Source organism: Zootoca vivipara, chromosome 2, assembly GCF_963506605.1.
Source record: "Zootoca vivipara chromosome 2, rZooViv1.1, whole genome shotgun sequence".
In the NCBI taxonomy this organism is placed as follows: domain Eukaryota; kingdom Metazoa; phylum Chordata; class Lepidosauria; order Squamata; family Lacertidae; genus Zootoca; species Zootoca vivipara.
This window is the reverse complement of record NC_083277.1, coordinates 18276347-18287630: the sequence shown is the minus strand read 5'-3', so window position 1 is coordinate 18287630 and position 11284 is coordinate 18276347. Positions and strand designations below refer to the sequence as shown.

Below are 11284 nucleotides of genomic sequence, written 5' to 3'. Positions count from 1 at the left end.
CCTACGCTTCCTGTGTTATCAAGCTGGGAGCCTGGACTCCTGACATCATTGCTTGTAAAAATAGCCAACCAGACTCAGGTCCACCAGCGATGCAGTGGCCAAGCTCATGCAGCCAGCATCTTTTCCAGCCCTATGGCATTCAGCATAGATGTGTTCCTGGAGACTGAGAGGAAGACCAGGCTGCTAAGTATCATGTGAGCGGGTCACTTGTTTGTCCAAACCTGTGGCTGCGAGTTGTATCCAGCGTTAACCTGTTCACTAGTGCAAGGGCACACTTAATGTTGTGCAAAAGAGGAATCCGACGCTACAGCTTTGCTAGCGGAAACTCTCTGCACAATCTGGTTTTGCTATCCATTGCACAACAAAATCACCAACTACCTTCTTGTGTATTCTGTAGGCGCAAAACATTTTGCCAGTGGAACTGCTATACTGCCAAGAGACTTTTGACTTAGTGCTGCATAAGAAGACCCAGCCCTGTGTGTCCAGCACAGCCGCAGCACATCAGAGGACAGGGGGCGGGAGTGAAATGGAGAAAGCCCAGAGGAGCATCTCTGGGGATGCAGTCGGTTTGTGCAGGGACTAAAAGAAATTATGCTTCCTCACTCATCAAATAAAAAAATGCAGATTCTGGGGTTGCAAAGAACCTGCTGGATTTTGCAGCCAAGGTAGCATTTTGTGCCTCAAGGGTGTCCAGAGAAAAAAAGTGAGTAAAGGTCTCTTTGCTATGTTATACAACTCTGGGGGCAAGAAACAATGTGAATAAAAGTGTAGAGGGTCTCATAAATCCAAATTCTGCATAGGATGCTGTTTTTGCAGAAGGTAAAAAAGGCATGTGTCGGCTTGCTGGAAGATGGAGTTCTCTATCATTGAGCTTCCATCCGGTCATATCCTGTGTTGTTTTTTTCTCTGTGACCAGACATTGAGGACAAACAAAAAAGGGAAAGCAATGAAATGTGACCTTTTGTTTGTTTGTTTGTTTAGCTGCTTTTTTCTCTTGCTCTTCTTTTTTTATCCTGGAGACTTTCTGGACTCTTAAAACTTAGCAATTAAATTCATTTGATGATTGCAAAGATTCCCTGGTTTATAGTATTTGTGGTGCTTTCCCGTCAGCCAGCTACAGGATTTCAGTTTAATCAAATGAAAGCATAACCGACTCTTAACTGAACAGGGAACATGTTACGTCAAAGATACCAATGGTTAACAATAAGGTCCGGTACTGGCTTATATGCAGTACATGGAAAAAATAGCATTTCTATTAATTTAAGGAGAACTGGGTCAGGAATAAAAAGCAAATATTCAAAAGAGGTAGGCAGTAGACCGGCTCCTCCTCCAAACTCTCCAAGATAACAACAACAGCGTGCTATCCACTCTGACCCAACGTCCAAGAATAAAATACCAGTAGATTCTTGGGATTCAAATCACTTCCTCCTTCTCTCAAAGGAAGAGCCAGTGATCTTTGGCAAGGCAATAAATGCCTCATCCTTCCCTGACATGGTGTTGACTAGGCCATAAAGCAACACTCGGATACCATAAGCCCTTTGGTTTATGAAATATACTCGGAGTCAAGAGTGAATTTCATGCTCTTTATTCAGCTCATAGTCATCAAGGAGGAGAAGAGAAGACGAATGGCTCTTTTCCCAAAACCATCTGCTTATATACATTATTTACACAATGGGCCTTGCGTGATTGGCTACTTCAGGGCTACACCTGTGGGCCAATTATATTGTGGATTGACTTTTGCCTGCAGCCTGATTGGCTGCTCCTACAGGCCAATCAGGTAGCAGATTCACTTCTGCCAGCCGCCTGATTGGCTGCTCCAGCAGGCCAATCAGGTTGCGGATTCACTTCCACCTGGAGTTGGATTGGGTAGCTCCCGCTGATTCTGAATCCTATTGTTCTAGGATTCAGCTCAGTACATAACACCCCTCCCCTCTAAGTTCCAGTCCTGCCCGGGAAGTTGCATTCGTAGTCCCCAAGGTCTGCTGGCCGCCTCCGTGTGCGTTGTGGCCTGGGGTGTTCCTTGGTCAGGGGTTCTGGTTCTGGCTCGTGTTCCGAGGCTGCTGGCTGTGCCGGGGCTGTCTGGTCTGGCGCCACTGAACCACTAGGTTGTAGCTCTGGTTCCGGTGTCCTTCCAGCCTCGGGGCGCCCCTCTGTGCCTACTGCTTCTGCTTCCTCTGCCCACCCCTCTCGCTCTACAGGCCTCACTGCCCTGCTGTCCCCTTGGGACCCCTCTGTCCCGCTCTCCTCCCGGGTTCCTCCTGGGAATCGTCGCCGTATGTGGTCGCAGTGGCGGCGCCAACATTGCCCCCCTTCCGTTAGTACCTCGTACGACACGGGACCGGTCACCTTGGTGACTGTGGCGGGTACCCATGCTGGGCCTGCCCCAAAATTCTTTGCATACACTGGGTCCTGGGCCACAAATGTCCGGGGGTTCCTGCCTTTCCCCACCACTACCTCATCCTGAGCTCTGTCGGGGTGAAGTCGGTCCAGTCTAGTTGCAAGGCGCCGGCCCATTAGTAATTCAGCTGGGCTCCGGCCCGTCGTTGTGCTTGGGGTGCTGTGCTGTGCTAGAAGAAATGCGGCAAGGCGGTATTCCCAGTCCCCTTGTGTCATGTGGCGGAGGCTGTCCTTGGTGGTCCGCACCATGCGCTCCGCTTGGCCATTGGTGGCAGGGTGGAATGGTGCTGAGCGGATGTGGCGGATGGCGTTCTGCGCTGTGAAGGTCTGGAACTCCTCTGACGTGAATGCGGTTCCATTGTCCGAGACGAGGGTGTCAGGGAGCCCGTGGGTCGCAAACAGCTTACGTAGTACCCGGATGGCTGCCGCCGTAGAAGTGGATGGTACCAGTGCGACCTCCAGCCATTTGGTGTAGGAATCCACCACTATGAAGAATGTTTTTCCCTGGAAGGGGCCAGCGAAGTCCACGTGCAAGCGTGACCATGGATGTCGGGCGGACTCCCAGGGCTGGACTGGGGCCCTTGGGGGATCCGGGCGGGATTCTTGGCAGGTCTGGCAGTGTTGGACCCAGGCCTCTATCTCTCTGTCAATCCCCGGCCACCACACATAACTCCTGGCAAGGGCCTTCATCCTCACTACCCCTGGGTGTGTCTCGTGTAGGGCTGTGAGGACCCTTTTGCGGAGGGGCTGGGGAACAACAACCCTGCTTCCCCATAACAGGCACCCCTTGTGGGCCGACAGTTCATGTTTGCGGTTTGTGTAGCCAGCGAATTCTGGCCCGGGGCTGCTGCTGGGCCATCCTCGCCACACCCAGTCCAGGACCCGGGAGATGACCCTATCTTTTGTGGAATGGTGCGCAACTTCTTGTGCCTGAATGGGTCGGTCGGGAAGCAGCTCCAGGGTCATAACCTCTTGCGCAGGCGCTGGGTCGGGGCCTGTTTCTGGTAGTGGTAGCCTGCTGAGGGCGTCTGCGTGGCCCATCGCCTTCCCAGGGCGGTGGATTAGTGCATACTGGTAGCCGGCAAGGAAAATTGACCACCTGAGGACACGTGGAGACAACACTTGGGGGGTCTGCTTCTCAGGGGCAAACAGGCCAAGCAACGGCTTGTGGTCAGTCACTATGGTAAAGGGCCGCCCGTACAAGAAATCATGGAATTTTTTTACGCCCTTCACGATTGCCAGACCCTCCTTGTCAATCTGTGAGTAGTTTCGTTCGGCTGCAGCAAGCGTCTGGGAGAAGTATGCCACCGGCACCTCTCTTCCATCCGGGAGTTGGTGTCCCAGGACAGCGCCGATGCCATAGGGAGAGGCGTCGCATGCCAGCACCACTGGCAGCCTCTCGTCGAAGTGTGCCAAGACCGAGTTCGAGACGAGCAAGTCCTTGACTGCCTGGAATGCGGCCCTTTGTCGCTGGCCCCACACCCAAGGGGCCCTTTTATCTAGGAGTCTGTGTAGGGGCTCCGCTACCGCTGCCTTATGGGGAAGGAAGGCATGGTAAAAGTTCAATAGTCCCAAGAATGACTGAAGTTCGGGCTTGCTCTTGGGCGCTGGGGCCTCACAAATGGCCCGTACCTTGTCACCGGTTGGATGGACCCCTTCTGCGTCCACCTTAAATCCCAGAAAGTCCACCTGCGGCACTCCCAGTAAACACTTTTCCCGCTTCACCTTGAGGCCCGCCGTCTGGAAACGGTGCAGGACGGAGCGGAGGCGGTCCTCAAATTCCTCTGGTGTGGGCCCGGCGATCAGTACATCATCGAAGAAGGGGGTGACACCAGGAATCCCTTTAAGGAGAGAGTCCATTAGATTCTGGAATATGCCTGGTGCCACGCTAACGCCAAATTGCAGCCGCTTTACTCTGAATGCCCCTCTGTGCGTCACAATCGTCTGAGCCTCTGCTGTGGCTTCGTCCACAGGCAACTGTTGATACGCTTGGGCCAAGTCCAGTTTGCCAAAGATTTTTGACCCAGCCAGGGTGGCGAGGACATGGCTGACCACTGGCACTGGGTATGCATGGGCCGTGAGAGCCTTGTTTATGGTGCATTTGTAGTCTGCACAGATGCGGACCGAACCGTTAGGCTTGACGGGTGTGACAATTGGAGTTTCCCAGGGGGCGTTGGGCACCGGCTCCAGCACTCCTTGCTCCACGAGCCGGTCCAATTCTTCGTCTATGCGGGGTTTCAGGGCAAACGGGACCCGGCGGGCCTTGTGCCTGATGGGTCGTACAGCGGGGTCTAGCTGTAGGGCAATGGCGGGTCCTGGACTGAAGCCTGGATGCACGGTGCGATGCAGCGGTGCAGCAGGTGGCGGTGCTGCGGTGCAGTGCGTGGTGGCGGTCAGCTCAGCAGGATCCCACCTTCGTCGCCAGTGAAATATACTCGGAGTCAAGAGTGAATTTCATGCTCTTTATTCAGCTCATAGTCATCAAGGAGGAGAAGAGAAGACGAATGGCTCTTTTCCCAAAACCATCTGCTTATATACATTATTTACACAATGGGCCTTGCGTGATTGGCTACTTCAGGGCTACACCTGTGGGCCAATTATATTGTGGATTGACTTTTGCCTGCAGCCTGATTGGCTGCTCCTACAGGCCAATCAGGTAGCAGATTCACTTCTGCCAGCCGCCTGATTGGCTGCTCCAGCAGGCCAATCAGGTTGCGGATTCACTTCCACCTGGAGTTGGATTGGGTAGCTCCCGCTGATTCTGAATCCTATTGTTCTAGGATTCAGCTCAGTACATAACAGTTTAATATTACATTTCCTACTGAGCAAGAATTACGTGATGTTCCAGAATTCTGGCCTGAATGGGACAGAAGGACAAAATGTAGGGGGGGGAAGCAGGCAGGGTGGAATATTCCAAGAGTCTCTTTGGTGCCACTGTTAGAGCTGTCCCATCCTGTTGCCCCATCATCAGGAAAAATAGAGGTTCTTCTGTGGCAGGAAAGTTTGGCCCGTATCTTTTTAGCTCCAATAGCATTTAGCCTAGGCCCTGGCACAGTCATGGCTTCCTGAAACCAAGCTTTGGTTCACACAATTGGGTTTCCTCTTTCTGTACAACACCCTAAAACTATTGGAGGTTACCTCCCACACACTTTGGCTGCACTGTGTGTGTGTGTGTGTGTGTGTGTGTGTGTGCTTTTCTTCGTGCTGAAGTTTCAGCCTGCAACTTCCTTTATTTGCACCTCCAGCTGACACCAACCAAGCCACTCTCACACACTAAAGAAAATTCTGGAAGTCTCTTTAAAGCTCAAAGGAACTTTTATCTGTTTCATGGAGAATGTCTTCCTAACAAGAACCTGGGAAATAACTGCAAATAAAAGAAAAAAGAAAAAGGGGAGCCAGAGCCAGCTTGAAAATAGCTTGGCATTAGACCTGCTTGATGTTTTCTACATTTGTGGAGCCACCACAGAAACCCCCTGGCCTGGGAGCCTGGCAGAGAGTGGCAGAGAACATACTCGAAAGAGTTTGGCAGAGGTCATTGGAAACAATGGCAGCTGGGCCTTTAGGGCAGCGTTTCTCAACTGCTGTTCCGCGGCACACTAGTGTGCTGCAAGACGCTGGCTGGTGTGCCGCGACGTGCGGCGACGAGAAGGGCGATTTGCATTGTCACGTACCTGGCGGCCGCCAATAAACAGCACTGACCCGCCGAAAAGGAAGCCGGCCAGGTCACGACACGGGGCGAGCGCAGCTCTCAACAGCCACCACCACGGCCTCGGACGTGAGAGGCGGCCGGCGGGTGCTGCTGCTGCTGTTTGTGTCGCTCTCGCTGCTCTTGCTGGCGGCGCCCGGGGCTTGGTCGGCGCGAGGCCGCGGGCCGACAAGCAGAACAGCCTCCGGAGGGCAGCCAGCAGCGTCTACAAGGGAGTGAGCGGCCTCTTCGGCGAGGAGCACGTGCGCGCCCTGCAGAAGGTGAGGCGCCTGGCCTGAACTGAGGAGGGGCAGGCCCGTTGCTCCCGGGGGGTCGCGCGGGTTCCAATGGATATTTTTACAGGACACATCTTTATGGCAATATTTCTCCTCCTCTTTCCCAAAGCTCAGTGCAAACGACTGGAGGGTGGGGTGGTTTTACTTTATATATAGTCAATATAGGCACAGAGTTAATTTTTTTAACTTTTTTAATGGTGGTGTGCCTCGTGATTTTTTTCATGGAACAAGTGTGCCTTGGCCCAAAAAAGGTTGAGAAACGCTGCTTTAGGGCAAATGGGCCATTGCCCCATAACCTCAATCTGCCCTCAGCCAGCAGCCTCCTGCTTTCTTACTTGCTACCAGTTTACGATGTAATATATCATCCCAGGAGGTGGTAGCAGTGCCTTGATCGGTTCTTCCTCCTTAGTTCCTGTAAGTAGGATGGGGACTTTCCCATCCCACGAATCCGGTTTGTGGACCAGAATGGCGAAGGCACCCTTTCATGTGCATCAAGACTCACATCTTTTATTATTATTATTATTATTATTATTATTATTATTATTATTATTATTATTATTTCATTTTCCTGGAGCTCTGCCCACCCCAAATCCTGGGAACGGGCATGGGTGTAGCCAGCATAGGAGCCAACTCCTGGGGGCCGTGGGGGCTTTGACCCTCCCCAATAAAATATTTGAGAATGGCATTGTCATTCAAATGGTGTGCATGCACCACATCATGTGATTATGTGGGGCACGGCTTACCTGCATACCCCCCCCCAAATATTTTATTCAAGTTGGTACCCCCTGGTAGCCAGGCTTTATGTTGTGGGGGGGCGAACCTCATTTTGTATTGATTTACTTTATTTAGGGGGCATCTGCCCTTCCTTGCCCCCCTTGGCTACACCCATGGGATCGGGTGGAGGGCTGGCTATGAGAAACCCACGCGGCGCCCCAGTGCCGAAAGTTGCCGCGGCCACCAGAGGCCTCTCGCTTTAAGCTCGCCAAGCCGAGAGGAAGCTGCTCTTCTCTTCCTCCTCTGCTCAGGAACATCCTGGCTCCGAGTCGGCCACGCCAACGCCGTCTGCAGCGCCGCTTTCTCCTCCGAGGGAGCCTGCAGGCGGGAGGCAGAGAGGCAGCCGCCCGGAGCGCTGCGCTTCGTCCTCCTCCTCCTCCTTCTCAGGGCCCGACCGGAGTGGGAACTGACGCGCCCCAGCCTTTGTCAAGCGCTCCCCGGGATAGGCGGGAGGGGGGTGATGCGAGGAGGCTCGTGCGGGAACCCGCAGATCCCGGGTGAGTGAGATAGATGCCAGGAAGCGCGGTGGGGGCAGCGCGATCCGGGATGAAAGTTGCGAGTGGCGCTGGGGATGCGCGCGCGCGAGCGCGCTTAAAAGGAACGCGGCAAAGGATGGAATCGGCACGCGTTGCGCGCGAAGGAGAGGGGCGCAGAAGAGCAGAGGAGATGGTTTCTTTTGTGATTATTTTCACACCAGAGGGGTGGGGTGTGAGCTCTCTAATGATAAGCAACAGCTCCGTCTGCAGGGGGAGAAGGGGAGGTTGCACCACGACATGATTTGACGCCGATTAGTAATCCAGGTCACATTTCAACCTTTGTTTGGCATTGCAGCAGGAGATGCGAACCAGGAGGAGAAGAAAGGTTCTCCATGGCTACTAGTAGCCCATAGGGCTATGTTGCACATCCAGTGTTGGAGGCAGTATGCTCTGGCATCGAACGCCAGTTTTGGGGGATCACACGTGGGGAGAGCAAGGGTGCAGTCAGGTCCTGCTTAAGGGCTTTGCGCAGGCATCTGGTTAGTACTGTAGATAGATGGCTGGGTAGCTTGCATTAGATCAGGATGGGTTTATGACACCCCACTGCAACAGTAGTAACAAAATAACTCCCCCCACCAAAATTAGGCTGCGGAAATGAAGAAAGCAAAGCAGGAGAGAACTTCTGAAGAGTCTGTGGGCAAAATTCAGCTTTGGTACTGATAACTAATTCCTAGGCTCAGAATATGCTCAGAATGTGCCCTGTTCTTTAATTCTAAGGATGTGTTAGAACAGAGGTAGGCAACCTAAGGCCCGTGGGCCTGATGTGGCCCAATCGCCTTCTAAATCCGGCCCGCAGACGGTCCAGGAATCAGCGTGTTTTTACATGAGTAGAATGTGTCCTTTTATTTAAAATGCATCTATTTCTGTGGGGCCTGCCTGGTGTTTTTACATGAGTAGAATGTGTGCTTTTATTTAAAATGCATCTCTGGGTTATTTATGGGGCATAGGAATTTGTTCATTCCCCCCCCCCAAAAAAATATAAGCCGTCCCACGACATGGTCTGAGGGACAGTGGACCGACCCATGGCTGAAAAAGGTTGCTGGCCCCTGTGTTAGAATTATATATTCCAGTAGCTCTGGTTGATAGATGCAGTACTAGTTTTTTTTAAAAAAGTCTGGATTCTATTTTATTTCAGACACTGACTAGAAAATGGAGGAGACCTTTCAGAAGGAAAGTCCTGAACAGGTGAAGCTGCATAAGGCAGCAGCGGAAATATCCCCGTGGAGTCATTCCCAAGTAGATGATGATTCTGAAAATCAACAGGGGCCAGAAACACAAGCGAACAAGTGCTCTGAATCAGAAAGGCAGAAGAAGTGTGTCCCTTCCCAAGGAGACTCCAAGGAAGCAAGGAAGCTGCCTGTTCAACAAAGAAAGCGGATGTCAAAGAAACAGCACCCGTGCCCAGACTGCGGGAAAGTCTTCAACAGGACCTCGGCCCTCAATGCGCATCAGAGAGTCCACACGGGTGAGAAGCCCTACAAGTGTGCCGAGTGCGGGAAGAGCTTCAGTAAGAGTTCGCACCTCATTGCTCATCAGAGAATCCACACAGGCGAAAGGCCATACACCTGTATGACTTGTGGGAAGAGCTTCAACCACTCCTCACATGTCATTACCCACCAGAGAACCCACACAGGGGAGAAACTCTATAAATGCCTCGAGTGTGGGAAAAACTTCCGGTATAGTTCTGATCTCATCAGGCACCAGATCGAGCACGCGGGAGAAAAACCTTACCAGTGCTCCGACTGTGGGAAGTGCTTCAACCGGAGCTCAAACCTCCTTATTCACCAGAGAATACACACGGGCGAGAAACCCTACAAGTGCCTCGAGTGCGGGAGGAGCTTCAGCTACAGCTCCGTCCTCATCAAGCACCAAAAAGTGCACACCTCCGAGAAGCCTTATAAATGTCCTGACTGTGGGGAAGGTTTTCACGTGAACGCAAGTCTCCTTACACACCGGAGAGTGCACACGGGAGAGAAGCACTACTCGTGCTCACAGTGTGGGAAGAGTTTCCGATGGATCTCGCACCTTGCCAGGCATCAGAAGATCCACACAGCAGCGAAACCTGTTTAAACGCTCGAAATACTGGGAAATCATCCGTGTGTGCTCAGATCTTAAGTTGGAGTATACTTTTTTTTAGTGTATTCTTCCATATGCCTCTCCATTACTATTCCATTTTACAATGTAAGCCACTTGGGGGAAGGAATCTTTCCATATTATTCTTTTGTATTTATTTGTTTGTTTGTTTGTGTACACAACACACACATATGAATATATCACTGTATCAGTACTAAAACACTTAAATCCAGGGGTCAGCAACCTTTTTCAGCCGTGGACCGGTCCACCAACCCTCAGACCATTTTGAAAAAAAATAAATTGAACAAATTCCTATGCCCCACAAATAACCCAGAGATGCATTTTAAATAAAAGCACACATTCTACTCATGTAAAAACACGCTGATTCCTGGACCGTCCGCGGGCCGGATTGAGAAGGCGATTGGGCTGCATCCAGCCCACGGGCCTTAGGTTGCCTACCCCTGCTTAAATCCAACAGCTGACTTTTGATGGCTCAAGATAAGCTGGGGTGAACCGTATTTGTATGTATGTATGTATTTATTTGAAAAAATTGTTTGCATTTTATATTTGTTACCTTCCTGAGCCGAAGAGATTGACTCAAATAAATACTGTAGGTGCTACCTCCTCCTCCTCCTTCTCTGTGTCGTCATCCTGGTGCCTTTCTGCTTAACAAATAAGAACTGCAAGGTAAGGGAAATAGGATGCAACCCTGGAATGTCTTTTGGAAGTCTCCCATTATAAGACCTCTTCCCAAAACTTTGGTGAGTTGCTCAGAGAGCTCTCAGGAAAAGGACTTCCACAGGCCTGCTTCCTGAAATCCTTTAATGGTGAATGCCAGACACCTACATTGGCTCCCAGTACGTTTCTGAGCACAATTCAAAGTGTTGGCGCTGACCTTTAAAGACCTAAACAGCCTCAGCTCTGTACACCTGAAGGAGCATCTCCATCCCCATCGTTCAACCCGGACACTGAGGTCCAGTGCTGAGGGCCTTCTGGCGGTTCCCTCACTGCGAGAAACAAAGCTACAGGGAACCAGGCAGAGGGCCTTCTCAGTAGTGGCGCCTGTCCTGTGGAACGCCCTCCTGTCAGATGTCAAGCATATGAGCAACTATGTAACCTTTAGAAGACATCTGAAGGCAGCCTTGTATAGGGAAGTTTTAAATGTTTAATGTTTTATTATGCTTTTATATATTCTGGAAGCCTCCCAGAGTTGCAACCCAGTCAGATGGGTTGGGTAAAATAATAACAATAACAAATTACTACTACTACTACAAAGGGACGCGGGTAGCGCTGTGGGTTAAACCACAGAGCCAGGGCCGTCTTAAGCATATCTGGTGCCCTGGTGCGAAGATCCCTCAGGCGCCCCCCCCCGCCCTGTTTCCCAGCACGGCGGCGCCCTGGCGCCCTGCGCCACCCAGCCTTGCCGTAGGGCCGACCCTGCACAGAGCCTAGGGCTTGCCAATCAGAAGGTCAGCGGTTCAAATCCCCGCGGCGGGGTGAGCTCCCGTTGCTCAGTCCCAGCT

The 11284-nt window shown here is 51.8% G+C and overlaps 1 protein-coding gene across 1 annotated transcript; it reads left to right on the top strand.

The window, feature by feature from the left end:
- Positions 1-7385: 7385 nt before the first annotated feature.
- On the top strand, positions 7386-10467 carry LOC132591601 (zinc finger protein 572-like). Its single transcript, XM_060270870.1, has 2 exons — positions 7386-7649; positions 8824-10467. The coding sequence occupies exon 2, from the start codon at positions 8838-8840 to the stop codon at positions 9756-9758; it is 921 nt and encodes a 306-aa protein (XP_060126853.1). The 5' UTR covers positions 7386-7649; positions 8824-8837; the 3' UTR covers positions 9759-10467.
- Positions 10468-11284: the final 817 nt, after the last annotated feature.

Coding starts and splice junctions, on each gene's coding strand:
- LOC132591601 (XM_060270870.1), top strand. CDS start 8,838: ATGGAGGAGACCTTTCAGAAGGAAAGTCCTGAACAGGTGAAGCTGCAT.